General features: G+C 40.8%; 1 protein-coding gene across 2 annotated transcripts; it reads right to left on the bottom strand.

Moving 5' to 3' along the window:
• Positions 1–365: 365 nt before the first annotated feature.
• On the bottom strand, positions 366–23,132 carry pkig (protein kinase (cAMP-dependent, catalytic) inhibitor gamma). 2 transcript variants are annotated; one of them, XM_044039379.1, is made up of 3 exons: positions 22,862–23,132; positions 2,587–2,768; positions 366–1,073 (listed from the first exon to the last, which is right to left on the bottom strand). In XM_044039379.1, the coding sequence occupies exons 2-3, from the start codon at positions 2,738–2,740 to the stop codon at positions 991–993; spliced, it is 237 nt and encodes a 78-aa protein (XP_043895314.1). In that variant the 5' UTR covers positions 2,741–2,768; positions 22,862–23,132; the 3' UTR covers positions 366–990. The 2 variants fall into 2 exon arrangements, with proteins under 2 accessions (XP_043895314.1, XP_043895315.1); XM_044039380.1 differs by lacking the exon at positions 22,862–23,132 and adding an exon at positions 5,923–6,051.
• Positions 23,133–23,143: the final 11 nt, after the last annotated feature.

The raw sequence follows: 23,143 nt of genomic DNA, 5'->3' as shown, positions 1-23,143 counted from the left end.
ATAATTGCACATATTTTCTTCGAAATTTCAATTTGAAATTTCAATTTGAGGATTGTGAAGTGAATATGAAGCTGGAGTAATAAAAAAAGAAAATCGACATAGCTCTGCAGACAAACTTGACTGTATTAAGAGGTGGATGGGAACACTGGGGAGTGTCATGTAGGTGGAAATGTAAACACTGGCTTCCTGTGGACATTGTAATGTACACAAATTCTGTGTTCGGTAAAATATGCGGCCCTGGAACAACTCAAGCGCTGACGTCATTAATCTGAACTTGACCCCGGACTCGTTACCTTTTCAGCTGCTCTGCCGCTCGTGTCCAATAAAGTGATTGAACACATAAGAAAAACAAACGAATGTTTCAGTAATTCATAAGTATTTTATTACACAAAGAAAATTGCTATCACAAAGTTTTCACTTAACATTTAGCAATAAATATGAAGTCTTTACACGACAGCATAATGTTAACTATGTTACTGAAAAAGACTCGACGACAACAACAGGGTCTCTCACACACACACACACACACACACACACATACAGTAGAAAGAAAGAAATAGACACACAGGTGATTATGAATATGCACTCCATGACACAGTTCCATATTAGACTGGAACATTGTTTAAATGGTGAGTGTTATAAAGGAGTTTAATTCAGCTCAGTCCATCTCCACAGACCTTAATCCAAAGTTTCTGTGCTCTCTCCTCTAGTCGGGAATATGATTGACAAACAGGAAAGCACAGCAACTCAACTGTCAACAGGGTTTACTCTGTTCTGTTCCTCATGTTACAATCGGATCCAATAAAAGGCAAAACATTTAGAGCCATGGAAGCTCCAAACGGGCCGGCAGTGGGCAAAGATGTCTTGTGTCTGGTTAGGACAACAATATACACTCTCTCTTTTTCCGTTACTCATGTCTCTCCACTTTCACCTGCTTCCTTTCCTAATTTTCTCTACTAAGCTCTGCCCCCATTTGACCTTGGGCTGAGTTTAGGATGGGCCTCCACTTCCCTGGGCATCTTGGCTGGTGGAGCCCTCTGCCTCAGGGGCTGGGGAGGCCCCCGGCTCTCCATCTGGAGGAAAACATGGGAAACAGTATGCATGTAAATCAGTCAAGGATGGTGTAATGTAATGCAATGCAATACGGCTCAAAAATGGACCTGCATTTCTACCATGTGGGAATAAATCCACATTTAGACTTCACAAATAAATAAATAAATAACAGGAATCCTGAGGAAGGAACTACAACTTCCTATAGCAAAACACTGTCACGTGATTTATAGAGGTCAAACTAGTTATCATGTCATGGGGACCTTGTTTTAAGACAGAGGGAAGTCAGGATGTAAAATACAATGGTGAGTCTGGGGGAACATTTGCGTCATAATTCAGACATACTCCTCCTGACAACTTGACACTCTACTGAGAGATTACTGAATGATAATCTGTATGGCAACAATCCAATGTAGACCACAATCTGGGCAATACCATACCAGCTGTCTGTGTGTGAAGGTTTTGGTGCTTCCTTTGAGAAGAATTCAGTTATTACAGATAGACAAACTACATTTCCATTACTTTGATGCAACACAGTCGGGAAATCCAGGGATTGCAGCAGTTTATGGAGATAATAAACGGAGGTTAAATAGGAATAAAATAGGAATAAAAGAGGACAATGGAAGAAAATGTAGACACAAACAAAAATAACTACAGTTTCTACAGCAGGAGGGATGACACTGTGTGGTCTCCCCCGCTGTTGTACAGTGGCATTGGACACAAATGGACGCATGAATTCAACAAAGAAACCACAAAGAAAAAAACAATACATGCGGTAGCATAAAAACCTTTGTTCTGTGTAGCCCAGCAAACCAAAATGACTCATGATGTGCTTCCTGCTGTGTATTTTCCTGCAGTTTAATGGTGGTGCCATTACTCAGCAGCTTTCCTGGATTTATTATCATAGTAACATGTACAGTACCTTAGGGTGGCTAACTTTTTACATGGCTTTGAGAGTTGCAGTGCTAATGATCGAGTTCAGCTTCTTCAAATGTAAAACTGTTTCAGAATCAACTTTCCCGTATACAATATCAGACCCGCAGATACTCGAAGCCTCAACTTTGAAAGCCCCGTCACATTAAAGCAGCTCAAACTAACGAAACAGCGACAGGACAAAAGAAACGCCATCAAAGGTAAGATGAGGAAACACTGGAGACTTAAAGTACTAGTGATTGAACAGGAATCAGGAGGAACAAAATGAGACAGAATGAATAAACCTAATAAAAGAGATTAGTGAAGTAATTAAGATACAATATAACAATAGATTATAGGCCGTGGTTAATTATTATTTAAAATTAATAAAAGTCCGATGAAAAATTAACAGACTGACGGTGGTAAAAAATAAAATGACGTGTCAAGTGATAATCCAAGATAACAGGTTGAAGTAAATGAATAAATCTCATTTTAAAGCCAGGTGAAAGGGTAGTGTGTTTGCTTTTAAAAATATCAATATAGTCTCTGCTGCCCTCAGGTCTACAGGTTACAGAGGCAGGGACCAGGCCTCACTAGAGTTTTTCCATTCCTGTGTTTACTGACCTGCAGCCTTCAGGTCCATCTCCGCCAGGTCTTTGGTGAGTTCACTGGTACTGCCCGCTGCTGCCCCCTCCCCCGCGATGTCAGGTACTGCGTTCCTGCGGCCTGTGCGATCACAGTTGATGAAGTCCGAGTACGACGTCTCCACGTCCATCATCTGTCCATGACCAGCGTTCTCATTACACCTGCCAGAGAGAGGAGGGCACTGTCGTAAGAAGCAAATAAATCACACCGCTGTCTGCCTACAGTGGTATGCAGGGCCCATGGGAGGATCCATTACTGTGTCCTGTACATTTCTGCGCCTGTGCATTGTGTCCGGTGCATCACCCTCAACCACAAAACTGGCTAGAACAACAAAAAGAAATCACAAAGTGCTGAGCTATTGTGTGGGCCACTTCTGCATTTCAACATCTGAGAAAGGGAACACGTTAGAGGAATAAGAAAAACATCAAACAAGAGACAAGATCAGTCCTGTAAAACAAATCTCTCCGTCAAATCCCTGAACCTCAGTCCATTTTTCTGTCTGAAAAGCTCGGAACCAAAGAACAAACATAGACAGGGACGGCAGGAGTCACAACAAAAACAGGCGCGCCGCGCTCCCTTTTGCCATTCACTCCTCTTATGTTTCCTTTTCTTAGTCCATATTTAAGTAGGTCATGGATCCTGCCAACCACTAAACACTATACAGCTGGTTAACGCCTCAAGAGGGAGGACAAAAAAGACTGCTCCAGAAAGAACAAGGAAAAACAAGTGAACAGATAAGCAGCAGGGCAAAGTAGGAAAGTAGTGTAGGAAAAGTGTCAAAACGATTGGTACTTTCCCACGTCGTCAGTCTCTGGAGCATGACGACATTACAGCTACAAACCTGCCTCTCTCATGAAGCACGTCACAACACAAACATGATTCAATAAAAGGTCCAACAGTTTTTTTTTTCCCCCTTCCTGGGAACAGTGTGTGTACCAAAATTGGGGCGATCCCAACACTAATTGTCAGACTATATCTTTAAATAGCAGGGACTATAAACTGAAAACAGACATTCAACTCATTGAAAAATGAGCAGATAGAATATACTGGGTTCATTCACTGGAAGATTTAACAATTACAACATAAACACCCAGTACCAACATGTACCTGCTGCAGCACTGACTGTGTTATTATGTTTGCTTTTTCTCTACTCCACTGGCCCAGCTGCTGTGTGGCTTATGGGAGCCCCGTCAAATTGCAACTTGTTTGTTTAATTAGTCAGCTTGCCTGCACATGTGGACCCAATCCAACCACAGGATCATTAACAGGTTACCATGGAGGGGAGATGATGGTGATTGGTAGCGACGATGCTTCTGCCGTCTGCTCTTCAGCACGTGTTTATGCTCCTCTCTGCCTGACTGCCTGTCTGGTCTCAGCTGTGGTACATGCACTTTAACGGCACTGCATTTTAAAAATCACTTTAACCCCCGATCGCCACAAAGCTCAGTGAGATGATGGACTCGTTTTTAATGGTGCTGACCGACAGACTGAGGCTGTGTCGGATTCTGTTGTTGTTTAGCCGTTTGTGATTTGTATGGTGCAAATGAATATGTTCAATTAAAAAAAGAAATAAAATAAAAAAAGAAAGGTAGATGATCCGAAAGAGGCAGAGATCAGTTTATGTGTGGCTGAAATAGCTGCGGCTCTTTGTCAGTGAGTGGAACGACATCTACAGCAGTTGAAATGTTCTTATACATGTTTATTATTATTATGGGGTTTGGAAATGGTGTCAAATTCATAGATTTGTTCTAGAGAAATGATTTCACTTAGCAAAACCTGGTCTAGATTATCAGACATTTATTGATATAATTATAGATATTGACTAATTGTAATCATTATTATTGAATTACTGCCCAGCCCTATTCTCAAGCTTGTTGCCAATTACTTTTTGTCTTTTTATTAATGAATCTGTCGTTTCAGCTCCATCAACCAGCATCCTGAATGTTACAGCATTTAAGTCTGTATTACATCTCGTGATCATGTACCCAAATGTATGACTTCTTGAAGTGCGTGTTTTAGGTAATTAAAAAAGGAAGTGTTTACTGTATGTGTGAAAGCCCAGGCTGTGTACATGGAGGGAAACTCGACACAGCTGCAACTGGAAACACCACCATGAGGCAAATGTCACAGGTGTGTATTCTCACTCAGGATAATAACAACTCCATCATCAAAGGGAATCACTGCAGCTGAACTCTGATTAGCCTCACTCTCTTTCCTCTTCTCCCTTCCTCCTTCCTGCTCTGCTCCGTAAGTGTGGGTCATTTCCAAAGTAGGGATTCTCCCTGCAGAGTTATTTCAGGAAAAGCTTTTAATTCAAACTCAGGTGATTCTTACTTTATTGGAAAAGAAAGGAGATGCACCACCAAAATGTTACCGTGAATTAAATCAAAGGCCAAATTAAGTGCTATAATGAGGTGCAGGATTCCACTTAAACACTGACCACACTGGGCAAATGTATAAAAAGAGGTTTTGGTATTGAGATACAGAGGAGGAAAAACCCTCCGTGATCACTGAGGGAATATGAGTCAGCAGACACTTACACCGGGCCCATTAGAGAGGCGAGCTCCCTGCTATCCCACTGGAGCCCTTTAGCCAGATTTGTGCATAATAAACTCACATTATCTGCAATAACCCACACAAAGACCTGATTCTTAGTTGAGCTCAACCCCATTAGCTCTGTCTACATGACCAATTTCAAGTTGGTCAACTCATTTTGCTGCACTTATTGACAAGGCAAAAAGCCTCCACGTGAATGAGTTTAATCTGCCTCTTTTTTTTCAGATTTTCCATTAAGATTTTTACCTGATAAACTGAACGCTAATAATATACATGCTATTATTGATTAATCTGCCCTTGGTCTAAAAGAAAATGTTGAGCTGCAAAGAACAGCTAATAATAATATAGTTTGTCCTAAATGATGGCAAACTGTACATCTTTATGATCCGGACAACAGCTTAGACAAAACTGTACATTTTTTAAAAATGTTGGGATGAGCTTTGAAGATTTGTTCCCTTTTAAACATCGAGCAGGGAAATAATCAACAGATATAAAACAAGTATTCTTAGCGGCTGTTTCCCAGCAGCCTGTCATTAAATCATCACAGTGGAGAAGCTCAACCATAGTATGTGTAACGAAGAAATAGAAATAATAATAATAATAAAGAACATTTTAAACTTAAAAAGAAGTCACTGATAAATTTCTGTTGCTCGACTTATAAGCAACAATTTGAAGAAAGTGTAACAACAATGACTTTTAGCTTTAACAGCCACATGAAGAAAAAGAAGAAGCACACATTAACAACAAACTGCCTCTTACCAACATAATCAGAGTTGCTTCATTTGCTGCCGGGTGCCTATGAGCAGATTCATTCAACTTTAGACAGATTCACCCAAAGCAAAATGTACCCTCCAGTGCCAAGTGTTACACAGTGCGGGTGCACCAGCACAACAACAGTCTGCCTCAGCTCCTTGCCCTCCCCCTCCTCCCCCTCCTCCTCCTCCTCCTCCTCCTCCTCGCTGCTTCTCAGCTCCCATCAAATGTGGTCTGGGCACCGTCTCTTCACATGATGTCAGCAGCTGCCTGGTTGACAACGAGCCCACTTCAAACACAAGGGAGCTGTATTTCCTCATCGGGAATAGCATTGTTGTCCCTCTACGGACTTCCTCTCCTAAATAAATAAAAGCCCTCTCCATTCAACTCCAGTGTACATATTTGCCCCACATCCTTCCTCTTCATGGGCCCTGGAACGGGTGTGAAGGCCTGATTCCCCCCCCCAGTGTAGTGTATATTACGACGACTTGCCAAGCAGTGAGCCGCTCTTTATCACATTTATGTAGACACTGTGAAGGTAACGAGAAGACACAAATATCCACTATTAACAGGAACACTTTCAAGTGTCTTAGGCTTAATATTAAGTCACAGTAGAAGTTTCCATTTTCTTTGTCAGACATGTAGAATTACCACTGACAACACTTGATACTCGATGCAATTTTCTATCTTCTTTTCACTGAGCAGAGATACTGAGAATGATTACTGCCACTCTCCCATAATTGCCATCCTAAATGAGCGTGCTGAGCTCCTACGCCTGACGGCATTAAGAGTCAGTGGAGAAACAGGAGATAAGCAGCCTGACCAAGGCTATTAGCATCAGCTACTGTGGAAAAATCTTGAGTGAAGTAATGAATAAAACAAAAGGCCCAAGCAAGGCGGCTACTTCAGGGAGCCAAATCAAAAATCAATCTAGCTTGGTCAGATTATCTCAGCAGGCATGCATGCAAAGGGGCAGCTGTGGTTCCCCACTTCACAGATCAATTCCTGACATTTTTTCTCCTATGAGAAGGGAAACAAAAATACATATCACTGTGTGTGGTCCAGAAAGTATTAGGCGTGGACATTTGTGGGGGAAAAGATGGCTTGATTATGGCACGAGTGAAGTTGTGCAAACACAACTAAAAGCGGATAAAGGGCTTTCAGAATCACAATCAGAATACTTTATTAATCCACGGGGGAAAATTGTATAAATCTCTTTCCTTTTCCCCGGGGTAGCATGTTGAGGTAGTCCTGATGATAAAGGCCTCTGCTTAAAATTCAGATGAAACTTTCCACATTCCGTTGGTATTATTATTATTGTTATTTTTTTTTTAAGATCAGTACCATGCAAACCTTTGGCAACTGACTCTTCTTTTACTGAAATAATGTGTGTTTCTAGTTCAAATTGGGAAACATAAGGTTGCAAACTTTTACTATATTCTCTCATGTTTAAGGAGCTTTTTTTATTTAAATGTTTTTATTTATCCAAGAAGGTCCCACTGAAATACAAGATCTCTTCTTCCAGGGAGTCCTGGTCAAGTTAGCAGCATAGATAGTACAAATAATTACAGAAGCGAGACAATTTTGGGTTAAAAAAAACTTGCGTTACTTGAGTATGAAAGTTAAAAGGAGGTCAATTCTCTTTTGAAATGGAAAGAATTTAGGTATTTTTGCCATCAGTACCACTTGGAAACACTGAGTGAAAGGTTGTCCATTGTCTATGCTCTTGAGTACTCTGCTTTATGTAAAATATGCCCAGCATACAAAATAAATAAAGAGATGAAAAACATACAAAAAACATTAAAAACAAAAAAAAAAAGGTACGTGAACATCTTTGAAAAAAATCTGTGAAAAATCTACTATTTTGAGAAAATGGCTTATGGAGTGATTACAAGGTTTGAGATGCAGTACAGTATCATAAGCTTTGTTGTCATAAAAATCAATTGTAGTCTCTACAAACTGTGTGGTTAAGTGTCTCTGACTTTGTTCTCAGGGTTACTGCAATCGATGTGGCAGGTGGTCTGCTGACATGTGAGCGGTACTAAACTAAAACAGGTCAGGCTAAAGCAAGGTCACAATTAGTTAATAGCTCTGTTGCTGCTGGTGCTATTGAAACTGCACTTGTTACGGACACTGGATAAAAAAAAGGTTTTAGGGCATCCCGAGAGATTATTCTTGATTCAGGCTAATTATAATAGAATTAAATAGGTTGATTTAATCATATTAATTCATCATATCAATCATACAAATTCCAGAGGACGACGTATTTTGGCTGGAAAAGAAAACAGGAAGATGTCTTCACTATCAACCGTGGATGTAGTTTGCTGCACTCCATCTTTTGCTCTCTCTATCTGGACGACAGTCGCTTCCAGCACTGCCTGCAGATGATGAGCAGCCATTTTGACCACCTGCCAAATCCAAAAGGTTTGGCAACTACATGGTTTGGACTCTCATACCTATCCTGAGCAAAACACTATAGCTGCTCAGTCAATATTTATTTTTCTTTGTTTATGTAAACATCAAGCCCATACTGTATATATTCTGGAAATATTCTGTCTATAATGTACATTATACATTCTATATTAACTTTTGTTTTATAGTCTTAGTGTTCTCTTCCTTATATATTGTACTTTTTTGGTAATGCATGTTTATTATTTATCAACTTAATCTTTACTGTCTTTGCTGCTGTAAAATGTATATTTCCCCACTACGGGAATAATAAAGGACTAGCTTATCTTATCTTATCTTATTTAAGATAACATCATCAAGCATCAGGCTGTTTGATTTGGATGTGGACGTGATTTAGACTGCAGATGATTATTCTCATGTGAAACAAGCAGATGTTGCATCATTCGCATTGCGCTACTCACATCATTTGTGCCACCTGGTCCAACAAACAAATCGTGTGTCTCTACATGCGTCTGTGCATTGACTTTGTATGTAATCTCGCCGCATGAGAAATTTGCACTGTGAAGAGGGAGAGACATACTGATAGTGAGAAGCAGTAGAGAGGATGGGCTCTCTGGGGAAATGAGTGAACGATGGAGCTGTGTTCTCTCTATTCTACAATGAAAGGCCATTCCAATATTAACAGGAACCAGTCGAGAATAGAGTCTGTTATCCAAACTAAAGGTTCTATTCATTTTGAAATCTGACTGTCAAAGTGAAATGATGAAAAGAAATGTGTGTAGCATGTACTGGGTGTTTCCTATTCTACATGAATGAATGAGGCAGAGAAAGAGCAAACATGTCACAATCACATGTAATACCACAACCCCTCCATCCACCAACCCCCTTAACTGCACATCCTCATCTGATGCTGACTCAAGACTCAGACGAGACGAGACTCAGACACTTAGTTCGCTGAATAGACAGAATAGACTATAACTTGGACATTCCCCTTTCACTAACCAGCATCAATGACATCTGGCTGAGACTGAGCTGGTTTTTATAATCACGTTACAGTAGACTAATTAATATAAGATGATCCTTAATTAATTATTGGTTTGCCTGGCTAAGACAACTTCCTGGAAAGTAGCACTAGTTGCCTGGACACCTCACTGTGACGACCAGACTCAAAGAAGCTAACTGGGTGATCTGATCACACGCGGAGAACTGACAATACGTGTGAACTCAGCTGAGTCTAAGGATGAGTATTTCGATCAAGTTTTACAGAACAAAAAAAATGATCTGGTCATGTTAAAATAAAGTAGCTAATAATACAAATTAAAATATCAGGAATTTGCTTTTTCTTTATAGGGTACAAATTGAGAAAAAAAAAGTATATAGTCACAGTAAAAACTCCAGCAGCTTTCAAATATAAACATTAAACATGAAAGTTCTTTGAACTCAATTGTGGTTATCTTATTCCAAGGCAAAAAAAAGGTCTGTACTGTCTCAGTGCTACTACAGATTACGTGCAAGAAAAACAAGTCTGTCTACGGTCTCAAGGTCACAATGTTACCTCCTGTCTCAGGAGTGCTAGCAGCAGGGATGCACAAGTAGCACCTTGCCAGGGGACTTAATCTTGGGACATTTCTAACACTTCACTGTCTGAATCTGGTGCCAGTAGGTAATTGTCAAGCTCCTTTTCCATTGTCTCTCCATCACTGAGTCCCTGTGCTGCTGGTGTGAGATTTCTGAAAGAAACTGCCCAGAGATTTCCTCTGTTTCTTCAGCAGCTCCTCCCTCCACTTATCCCACTTCCTCTGTTCTGACCCAAAGTGGATGGGTTTTCATTTTCTTCCAGCATCTCAGACACTGCTCTCAGTTTCATGGCACTGACCTTTTCCGGCTGAATGTATTGTCCCTTGAAGCAAGGATAAGCATCAACCGGGTCATCAGTTTTTTGGTCAGCAAACTTTTCATCGAGATATGCCATGACAGTGTTTCATCTCGAGAGGTCAACATTGGCTCGAGGTACGACACACTCACATAACATTCACCAGAGAGTGAATCTGTGAATTCCAGCAGTAGATTCAAAGCCTACATCACAGCAATGCCCTGCCTGCTGGACAACAAACGACTGGTCTTTTTATCTGCACCGAGTATCTGAGAGATGGCCTTGTGCTGCCCCAACACGCTTTCAATCATTCTTTGACGTGAACCCCACCTGGTGGTTGACTCTGTCACCAGCTTGCGTTGGGAAACTATGAAGTCCTTCCTGGGCAATGGACACATATTTCTTCTTTTAACAGGAGAAACTGAAAGCAGCGACCACTTGCTTGCATACACCTACAGCTCGCTTGACCCTCTTGTGTTTTCCTACTCTTTCTGAAGATTAAAATGATAAACTGAATGTATAATCTAATTAATTTAATGTCTCTGTGCATTATAAACTAAATGAAGTATTCCAGCAGTCCTCCGGAGAGTAGGCAGTTTGAAGATGTCCAGTCTTGGTCAGTGAAGCGGGCAGTGAGGCTCACAGATGTGAAATGACCACATATTCAAAGTGGTAGCGTTGTGCTCATTAGCATCATAACCTTGGCAATTCAATTGTGATGTCAACCCGTCTTTTCAGGTTTTTCTGTTTGTGTGTTTTTAAATTGTATGGCATGGTGCTGGACATAGAAGACATGACGGTCCGTCACATAATAATGCAGCGATTAGGTACAAGTGAGTCAAACATTTTGGGTGATTTGGTTTGCATGGAAATTAAGCCTCAGTCAGTGTTTTTTTTTTTTCCTTCTTTCTTCTTTGTTATTTCTGGCAGACATGACACATGACGTGCATCAATTTATCCCCCACAGGTTTGAAAACAACATCACAAACAATAATGATGCACGCGTTATAGATGGGGTATGGGTGAGATCCAGTCACAGGTGGTCACCAGAGACACATGTGGAGATGCATTCTAATGATGTAGAGCTGTCCACTTGTGTACGATCACTTCAGGGACATTTTAATGGCAGGGTGTGAAGAGGGACACTGGTTCCTGGCTGTAGATTCATACTGAACAGACAGACATGGCACTAACACATGATTCTACCAAAAAGGCCACACTGACTTCAAATAATACTGCAGATAAATATTGTTTCTCTCTGAAACTGTAATCAAAGCAGACAGACTAACTAACTCTGAACTCAAACGGACAGTCCTCAGATAATTGATTTTCTATATCTCCTCATCATAGCTGTGTCATCAGTTAAATAAATGTCAGAATTGTATAGTACTCGACAGTGAAGACAGGGAACACTTCCACTACAGACCATTCTCCCTTTTGTTGGCATAGCTCGCCTAGCAACAGTTGGGTAATACCAGTTCCTGAGAGCTGACGGACCATAACGTTGCCTGTCAAGCTACAGTGTCAGCTCCACAAGAAAAGATTGTTATCATGTGTCAAGGTAAGTAAAGGTCACATTACCAACGGAGGTAAATATACAGTGTTGTGTGTCCGTCCTTTTGCCACAAAAAAAATCTTTTAAAACGGTGAGAGGTTGCACATATGAGACCGTGACTATTGTAGCAGCATAGGCTTTCCTGAGGCTAAAACCCAAGGTTTGAGTGTGGGAAAGAATAGCCCAGGTGTGACTGAGTATTACCAACCATCTGTGATTCACGGCTGAGTCAGAAACAGGATCTTTGACGAGACTCCAAATTGAGACCATGATTACAACCCCCACGCCCACGCCGCTCACGCCACCCAGGATTCTCACAGCTCCAATTCTGACTGTCACAGCAACTGTTTATTTAGAGTCTTGTAGTCTTCCTCGGCAGCACTGCCACAACAACATGTTGGGAGAAGCAGATTTTATTATGACTCAATACCAAACATTCTTCTAGTATGTGGCGTTCACGGTCTCTGACAAGCCAAGTAAAAGACAAATACATCTCTGAATGGGTCTCCTCTTGTTTACTTAATGTGGCAAATACTCTTATTTTAGCCGGTTTGATTTGTTCTGAATTTAAAAAATCAAGTTAATTCTAGGCTGTACTATCCCATGTCCTTGCACAGCATCAAGCTCGACTGTCTATTGTGCAGCAACACGCAGTGATGTGCCGTAGATAGCTGAAGCACTACTGTCCATTCTATGCATTCTAATTCTACTGCAAGGTTGCCCAGTTCTATTTCCGTCCACACATTTAACAACACGAGACCTCAGCAGGAAGCAGGTGGTTTGTTTGCCTGTGTTGTTTATGCCCCATCTTTTCCCAGACTTTATGTGCGCGCACACACACACACACACACACAACACATAAGACCCTGAAGAGAAGAAAGTGAGGGCATAGGGTAAATGAGGGGGTGAGGAAGGTATGGAGAAAGATGAAAGAATGGAAAGCAGATGACGACAAGTCAAAAAAAGAAAAAGAGTGGGACTGACAGAAGGAAAAAGAGACAGCGAATGAGAACTGAGTGGAAGGAATGCATGTATATTTACAGTGTTTGCTATATAAGGAAATAACCCTCATGGGCTCCACTGTTTTCATTACTTTTTAGAGAACTTAAGAAACAATCCCTTTGGTATCGCTGCAGCACTGAGCCAACACTTTATAACAGGAAAGATATGATCTGGTTGCAGGCTACGTCTCTCTGCACCACCTGTTCGAAGCAATTCACACCCAATTTTCTCATCCTCTCTCTAATAAATAACACACAACAGAAACTGGATTCAGCAAACTCACTTCTCACAACTAGGAACCCGATTACGCCAACCACCATGCTCTTTAATACCGCAAAGAAAACAACCCACTCCTCTCACCTGTGCTGATGGCCTCATTGTGGCTACACTTTGCCAAGAGATTCCACTTACAGTAGATGCAACGTCAACACTTTTCATCCTCATATCTGGGAGGATGTGGGTGTCAAGTGATTCAATTTGCTGAGTTGACTGGGATTAGAAGGCACATATGTAACCCGCCCCACAAGCTACAGAAAAAAAAGCAGAGCCAGTTGTTGCACTATCCTCCAGACCAAGATAAAGAAACAGTCATTCATGTTAAGGGTACACTAAGAGAACACTAAGAGCTTTACTAAATCGCAGGTCAACAAACCTACTGTGAACCAATTATTGGAATAATTTAAGACAAACTTAAAGCCAAGTGATATCTTCTAGAGTCAAAGTAATGACTCTTTCAGTGAATGTGAACCTATTGAATGACAAATACAACAGCAACAGCTGATAGCTTGCAGTCTAAGACAAATTCACTTCATCTCCTTTCCTCAGACTCGTATAACTCAGCCATGTGTGCTGCATTATTGCCAAGAGCCTGTTTGATATTACTTGAAAGTGTGACCCCGGTGACTTTTCTTGTAAAAGGATGTATCAATCACTCAATCAGTCCGTCAACATGACAGGCTTATACATATTTCAAGTACAGTTTAAAGATTCTCCTTCTAAACAGTCCTAGTAGCTGTGGACGAGAGAAGCACCGTCTGTTGTGATCCATTTTCTTCCATTTATGGTCGGAAGACGTGCCAGACTCTTCAATTTTGTTTTCATTCTCTGTGTTATAGCGAAGTCTTGTGCTTGTGTTTTTGGCATTACTCGCTGGGACATCTTTTGCACCCTTGGTGATTTATAAGATGACATCTTGCTTTTGGGATAACCGCTAACTTCAGCGCGAGAGAGCCTTTACAGTCAACGTTGTAGTGTTAAGTGTTGGGACTTTTCGGCAAAATGTAACCCAATAGCAGCAAAGCAGGAAAACGCTCTCCGAAATGTCATGTAATCTACTCCAGGGACAATGAAATAAAACCTAGAATTAAAAGGTGTTCATGTGATATTATTGTGTGGTTTTGAAAAACAACAGTGACTTGTGAAACCATGGTTTTTGCTCAATAATCAAATATTTATAATCATTGTTTCCCAACTTGGGAGTGGGAAAAGTGTGTGTGCTGCCCTTGTACCACCTGAAGCCACCCTCTGGTTCATCTGATGTACTAGGTGTTTATCTTGTTTTGGATGAAGACCAGACAAAGCAGTGTGTGTGCCTTTTCCTACTTAATCTCCTTTTCTCACTATTCCTTTAATTTATCACTGTCAAAGGAGGGAAGCGCCATTACATAATTGGCTGTTTAGTACCTGTGAGCAGACTCTATCAACACAAGTTATTGTTCAATGAAACCTTTAACAGAAAACCTGTAAAATATTCCAAAGCAAAGTGAATCTCATAATTCCCTTGATGGATCAAATCAAAGCATCAGGCAGACAACAAGCCACAGATTCCCTGTCAGGCAAAGAAGGTCACATTGTGCCGTTTGCCCTTAAGCATATTTCAGTCTCATCACTTTTAGAGTTAATTGATTTTAGCACTTTATTCGCATCACATGGAATTTGAAATGGGCCACTCCATCTAAAACAATAAAAGCTTGCTCTCATTAGATGAGGATAAAGCTTCCTGGCGGGGGGATTCTCATCAAATCATCTCTCGCTGACCTGCTGAGCCAAAAAAAGGGACATGTCTATTTTAATTCTACCACTTCACAAAGATGAGGTCCTCTCATTTACATAATAGGGCGTGATTAGAAATCCTCTCGCCAAATGCATTCATCAGTGTTTATTTATCAGGTGGAGAGGGGAATACATTAGGAAACCGATTTTAGACTTCTAAAACTGGTAACAGTAAGACATGAAGTGACTAATGAATATGTACCAGACAAATACACTGCACAGGTTTGCAACCAATCACAGCCTTCACAAAAAAAAATCACTTTTTCTGTTCGTTATTAATTCCGGTAGGGAATATTCCTCTCTGCATTTAACCCATCCTCTACTAGCATTAGGAGCAGTGAGCAGCCACAGGGTAGTAATAGGGTCAGGTACCTTGCTCTGAGGTTCCCTAGCCTTTACCCTGTTGGGATTCAAACCGGCGACCCTCCAGATACAAGCCCCGTTCCCTTTCCACTTGCCAAACGGAAATGGAATAAAATCAATCATCAAGCACCAAAGCCCTCTAGTGAGGCACACTATGTCCCTATGGGCATAACAATTTAGTAATTTGATCGCTTTCTGTAAACCAAAGCAGTGGACAGTTTGTATCCACTATAATTACTGTATATTTCAATGGTGACCCAGTTTCACAGCAGAAGAAAAAAGGTCCAAGGAAACATTTCCCAGGACTATTCAGACTATACAGACTTATTCTGCAGAATAACAGTTTTGTCTGCCGTCTGTATTCTCAGTATGTGGCCAACACCTGTACGTTTGCCCATATATGGTCAACAACACTGCTTACAGCTCAGTTCTTACATTCTGCCCACCTGACCACTGAGACAAATAGGTTTATTTCACACCCTGCTCTTCCTTTGGTCTGTCCCAGATTGTTCCTCCATTCATGAATCATTTTTCAAGTTTAACTGCTTCTTTAAGATGGGAGCTGTTCCACTGGGGAAAAGGATTGCCTTTCAATCCCCTTAACATGACAGTAATCCATGCTTTTTTCATAATAACATATAAAACATTTTGAAAATAATGTGTTAGGGAGTCGGTCGTTGGTGTAAGTTTTAGCTCATTGTTAAGATGATCACCTAACAGTGCAATTTACAGAAGCAACAGGGAAATGATGCTTTCAAAACCCACTATGCGCCTCATGCTCAGCACCAATGTACAGACACATTTAAGCCGTTTCCAGGGATCACTTATGTAATGTGTGGCTATTTGGGCCTGGACATTATCGCACATACTGTATGACAAATGCAGCAGGAGGTTTTCTGAATAAGACGCTTTCACAACAACACAGGAATCTCCAGAGGATCCAGGCAAGGGCTGGCAATTGTATTGAGCGTGCAGGAAGAAGGACACTCGCCAGTTAATTTGCCGTCAATTCTGATTCTCAAGATTCTCACACGAGCTCACTCCGACATTAGTGTACTACTGTAGGGATCTGGCAAAATAACCTCCAGAGCAACTTCTGTGTACATGTATTTTGACACATATAACCACTCTGCACAACCTCCAGATTTAGGGAGTATCCAGTGAACAATGAGGAGTGTTCACTGGTATCAGATAGAATTCCCTCAGCGGTTGATACAGACAAAAGACAACAAACAGAGATGTTTTTTCTATAAATGAAGAAATACCACTTTAAATGAATGATTAAGTCCCATAGGGGCATGGACGTGAAAACGATTGTCAACAGCTCCACGTTCATCATATCAACTAGGAGGTGTCACAATCTCCATTGAAAATCAAATATTGATCAAAAACAACATCACGCTTCTCTGAAATCACCGGTGTGGAAATATATTGTGTTCCCTGTGAGTTTTCGTCGTTGACAAGAAAACCATGTGATGTGCGTGCAGCAAAGTACAGGACATCACATCTCTGCATGCATCACAAGGATGAAGACTTAAGTACAAAAACAACTCCGTTAACACAAGCAAGGCTTCTGTCCTCATTTGACCGAAACGTCCTCAAAATGCTACTTGTGCTAAAGCGATAACTAGCGCTATAGGCGTGTTTGTAGCATCAGGCATGTGATCTTATTCAGTGGTGGAAAACCCTGGATTTAAGCATTTAATTAGCATACTTGAACCACGCTATGAAATGCCAAGCAGGTCACATTTTACCACAGAAGGTGTTTCCTTCCATGTTGGAGGTCAGTGAAGATTTACTAGACCTTCAGAGCAACACAGAGCTACATGAATCTCCATGACTTTTTACAGTTAGTTACCAATTGACTGGTTATTGTTAGATTCGACAATCGAAATGGGAATTCAAATATTTAACTCGTTATCATGACATAAAACCAATGATCCTAGACTAAACTAGACAAGTCTAAAAATGTCGAAAAAGAATGGTGACACCCCTAATATCAACCTCTAAAGATAACAAGCTATCTGCTCTCAGTTAACAACTCAATTCCACCGTCCCTAAGTGGCCAAATAAGTATTACCTCTATTGTCTTCTGTATATCTGGACTCCTCTATAATGCACTCCTTTAACCATATTTAGAAGTTCCACACACAGACAATGGTTTGCCATTTATTTTAAATTCCACACCTCTGTCTGCAGACAGACCTGTAACAAGACAGTTGAAAAACAAGTGCAATTTTGCCAAATCAAGGAGGTTTTCCAACAAAACCAAGAACACATGATTATTATCCACAGCTGCGGCTATTTAGAGCTCAAGATTATGGCTTGTACGGGACAAGTGGAGGAAACGTCATCCCCCCGCTAGACAATCCATTTACTGCTTTTCTCTAAAGCCAATCCCAACTGACATTGGGGCGCGAGGCAGGATACACCCTTGACAGATCACTAGTGCACCATGGAGCAGACATACAGAGACAAACAACCAATTAACATAAACTGGGGTGGATGTTTATGGATTGTGGGGAGAAGCAAATCTACAGTTTAAACAAACTCTCACAGACACAGGGAGAACATACAATATCCACATAGAAAAGCCCCGTTGTATGTGTATAATTAAATTTGTGAAATAATACCATGAAAACAATGCTTTGGTTTTGCCAACATACTGTACAATACCAAGATTACCAAGTGTTTTCATGTAATCACTAGCATCACTGCTTGTGTGTGTGGGTGGAGAGTATTATCTGGTTGTTACTAAATCATGAAATTTACCAGCGAGCGAGGAAACATGAATTCCATCCATCATCCCACATCTGACAGCCTCTAAATAAGATGAGATGCTTTTGTTCCAATACGCTTTGTGGAACGCCGTCATTTTGCTTCAGGGCCCACAGGTGTCGGAGGAAGATTATTTTGTGGTCGATTAACACATTTCCAGAATTGATCCTGCCTTTTAAAGCTGTGATTAACTTGTAAAATGTCTAGTGTACCTATTCAGAAAAGCCTACACATTTTCACATTTATATTGTGAAAGGGTCATGATGGCAATAGCTAGCTGAAATTCTTGTTAAAACACAATCAGCAAATCGGACCTTAATTATATGAACACAACGTTTCACTAGGTAATTAAATAAAACTAGGAATTTTGATTCAGAAATTGTGTCGCACAGGACAACACAGTTTGGATGCTGTCAGCTGTCTATCTGCATTCTGTCTTCAATTTATATTGTATTTATTGTTATTGTTTTATTTTTAAAAGAAGGAAAAATAAACAGCACATTACAGCCCTGCTATTAATAGCACCTGCATCAGTATTTTATTAAACATGCACGACATCTCAATCATTACCGTTAAATGTCAGCGAGGTAATCAGAGATTTAGATATAGATTTATCAGTGATCAGTGCAAAGGGTCTTACAAGATACAAAATAACATGAAAAGAACATAACCACTCTGAAATAAATTGATTTTACCTCGCTAAAGTATTCCAAGCATATATGGAAAGCATCGATATTACAGATGATCAGATTTGACATGCCTTCAACATGAAGCTTAGCAACTTTGACGGCATGAGGACAAATGCAGGATTGTATAATCATCATGCAATTATTATGACCATGAGTTTCATGCAGCACCCTGTTATAATCTAAGTATACTAGAAAGGCTTTCTGGTCTGTCGCAAGAGATCTTGAGCACTCGTTTCCTCCTCATAGGGAAGTCAGGGAAGTGAAAACGAGAGGAACTTAAGTCCTCTGCGCACAGAATGGCAAAGAATGTGGCTGGATGTCATCTCAGTTGAACCGACAAATCCCTTTCCACAAAATATGTAGAAGATGAACCCATGATTACACAGAGAGGAAGCAAAAATAGACATCGCACGACTGCGGACATTCACATGGTATGAAAATGCTGCTTCTCTGCTAATGTACAGTGTTGCATCTGAAAACATGGAAGATCACTGGGCAGGCAAATTATTGCGTGGGCATGATTGCAACAAAGTCTAGAAGGCTCTTGAACCACTTCTGAGAATAGACTGCTATTTTTATAATGACTTGTCCTTACTGAAGAAAATCACAAAATCCCAACTGCTTCAGAATCCCATTCAAAAGACATTTCATTTTCATTTAACAATCATTTAACCTTCTATCTGAACGACAACAAAAAAAGAAACCTGATGACCACTTTACATAAAAACAACCACAAAAGCCTCATTTCCACCGAGTGGGACTGAATAGTTTTCCACTGCAGGGTGTGTGGGGCCGGATATATAAACTACGCAGCTACTTACGCAGCTGTCTACGTAAATAGTGAGACACAGTCTACCATGTAATATCTACAAAGACAAATAATGTAAATAATGTAAATTTAATATAATATGGTAATGAATGTGTAAACAAAGAGCAACAATATAGAACATCCAGCTTACTGTGTTCGTTCTTCTTGGCATGTGGCCGTTTATCACAGGAAGTGAACAAGTTCTTTTGAGAAAAGGCTTCAGGCTGCGCACAAATACACGGCTGTTTTTCCCAAACCACTGCTCGGTAGCCCAATGGAAGGATGGCAAAAACTGGTACGGTAACAGTTTTGGTTATTTTAACATTGTTTCCCCCCCAACCTTTAACAATAGAATTACAAATAACTGCCTGATGTACTGAGCTGCATTGCTTGGTGGAAATGGGGCTAAAGTGAAGATACGGTAGCATGTACAGTACGTGATGCAGGCGCAGGGATTTAAGGGTCTAAATGTTCTCAGAGTAATCATGTTTTTGTTGGCAGCTCTCAGCAGGAGCAGAGATGACTTCCATTTGCTGAAGGAGTTGAAGGAGAACAGTGTTGGTTCGAGTGAGTGCAGATCATTGTATCTGTACTTCCATGGCTTAATTGTGACCTGATTACTCATGATCTAGCTGCGTTCAGAATAAGCAGTGACACAAAGAGGCCCTCAGAGTACAGACCTTCTTAAGCGCCAGAACATGGGCACATGTAATCTTAATGGTTTGAATATGAATATGACTGTAACACAGAAGGGAAGGTTCTGCTGGGCTCTGCGAAGGGTCAACAGGGCATGTGTGGCTCTTTTTCTCGAAACTGGGTTATTCTAGTTTTACAGCTGTCCATGTTGGGACCCTCCATCTTCTATCCCCACAGGGTTTTAATTTAATACAACAGACCATGTTTGGTTTGCTGGTACATGGAGGAATTGAGGCAAAACACAGCCACTCCAAATACAGATATATCTGACATCAGACTGTACAAGATATAATCTGGAATTCCTCAAGTGTGGTTTAATACCTGTACAACATTTTATTGTTTCCATTATTAGTAGTACTCCCTGTACACATTACATTACACTTTATTTTCTTTATTTAAATATCTGCTTTTCACCCGACTGTTTATTTGACAAATTTTAGTTTATTGATGACCCGTTTCATGTTTATTTATTTTTATTTCAAATATTAAAGTGTACTGCAGTGCAGGCAGTGCTGACTGGAGAGACAGATTGCAAGTGTTGTTGCAGATGTTTGATTTAAGCAATTTAGTGCATCATTTAACTAAAACTGACATCTTTAGTGAGATGGAGGGAAAAAAAGATCTAACTGAATTAACTATTAAATCACTAAAACAAACATGCATCATATGTTGCCGAAAAACCAGTACCAGTCAACCTTTAAGTACCGTATGTCATTAAAAGAGCAACTTCTCTATTGACCATGTGGGCATCATCTCTGTAACCAAAAACCAGACTACAACAGTTGTAAGTGCTCGCCACATGTAAACGTCTATGTTGTGTCCTGTCATTAAGGCAAATACATGTCATTGGTACATTAGCTGCTCCAAAGGCAGATGTCATTGGGGGTGGTTTGTTATACATTGAATAACACCCTATGTGCAGTCCTCAGAAACCGTTTTCCTCCGAAAAACATGTTACTAAAAACTGAGATTATTAGCAAGGAAATAATCTGCAATTATTTTAATGAGCACTGCAGTCACTTCACACGCAATAATGCACCACAGGTCTCTGTAGTCCAAGCTGTGAGTATTATAGAAGCTGGACTACAGCTCATCTAAATCTACTGTGATGCACCATCGAGGTTCAATATAGTTGGTTGGGCACAACAGTCGTTCGGTAGCCTTTAAAACACACGCTTGCCATTTTGCCAAGACCGATCAAAAACAGACCAGATGTTTGAGGTGGAATCATATAGTCGCCTGATTTCCTTTCCAAAACAATTCATTTTAAATGTCACCACTGATGTGAAACAGTTTCTCTGAGTCGTAAAAAAAAAACAGCGCTGTGAGCAGACACTGGTCTCAGGAAAATGAAGAGACTGCTGCTGGTTAAACTGCATCATTGCAAAGCTGATTTATTTTAATGTAAACATAAAGAGTTGAGTGGTTTTTATGTCTCAGGTACTGTGCAATATGGTCAGAGAGAGGACAGTTTTGGTTACACTCCAGGCAGGACAGAAGCCAGTGTTTATTTTCACCAGTGCTCATGCCCAGTAACTGGCACTTGACCACCAACACTCAGGCAAAGTGGGGGGGGTCCCCTCCCTTCGACTGCTATACCCCCTCCACCAGCACCACCAGCAGCAGCAGCTCAGTGCCTTTCAGTAAGATGATTGTCCATCCAGATCAAACTGGACTGGCTTGTTGTCAAGTGGAGTGAGGAAAACGTAAGATGAAGTGTGGGAAGTGAGTATGGGCGGTGTTTGCTAAGTGTATTGACAGCGCAAATAAAAAAATGCACAGTTGATGAAGAAGAGGATGATTCAAATAGAAATGCATCATGTCAATAATAATACAACACATCCGCTCTGTCTGACAGAGATGGCTTTTTAACTCAGCAGCCTACATTCCTGCACCTGTATGTCCCTTCATGACATTGCACAAACACTGACACACACTCTGTCCATATCCACTGTTTTGATTGGATTACTTCATGGTGCATTACAATATTTGATTCCTTATACTGTGAAGTATCTTTATAAAATATGTATACCTATTCCTTGTAGAGCTGAGTATGTTCTTATTATGAGTTTATATTTTATTCTTATATGCATTCATATTTCTGGTACAGCTGTGGAGTTAGGATTGTATACCTTATTGTAACATTGCATTCCCAATTCTTTGTTTATTGTATTATTATTTTTACATACATGCTGGATTTTCCAGTTTTGAGAAAAATAGAATACTATCTATCTATCTATCTATCTATCTATATATCTGCTACAGTGAATGCAGCAGCAGCCTCTGTGTGGGATGGTCGTGCATGCCATTGTACATGCAGCGCGCGCGCACACACACACACACAGTCGACTAGCATAACGAATGCACTTGAATGCATCACACGTTAAAGGGGGAGAACAAATAGACATTCCCATTGTAATTACACATAAGGAGAAAACTCATGAAAACGAGGACATTCATGTGTTAGACTGCGTGTGCGCATAGTGGACTCAGGCTCTGTCTGCACAGATGTATTGTCTAACGTCAGTTGCTGTGTTCCCTGGTAATGTAATGCCTTAGTAGGGAGAGGGGGGGAAAAAATCGTAGAAACCCTCGCTTCGTGACTCCGCAGCCTCTCCTGTGGACGCTTACTTCAATCTCTGCCTGTTTGCACACGCATGTGTATCATGCTTAGGAGAAAAAATGCGCACACGTCGCCCGTAGCAAAGACCTCCACTCACCTTGGTCGGGTCGCCTCCTGTTATCCACTTGTTACAACGGAAATTTAACACCATGGATCCCAGTTAAGTTTCCTGGCGGGCGGACAAAAACGAGGCGCGCCGAACCGGGCCGAAACTGACGCAGACTGTGGTCCACAGAGCGGGGAGACAGACGAGGAAGTCCACGAGTTGTGGAGAGGTGAGTGTGGTTTTCTCTCAGCCCGGGTGTTTTCTCTGGGTACCGTCGGCAAACAATGAGGAAAGGTTGTGTCTTCAAACAGCTGTTTTCCAAAATGGAGTTGG

Source organism: Solea senegalensis, linkage group LG11 (genome assembly GCF_019176455.1).
Source record: "Solea senegalensis isolate Sse05_10M linkage group LG11, IFAPA_SoseM_1, whole genome shotgun sequence".
NCBI lineage: Eukaryota > Metazoa > Chordata > Actinopteri > Pleuronectiformes > Soleidae > Solea > Solea senegalensis.
This window is presented reverse-complemented; position numbering and strand designations above follow the sequence as displayed.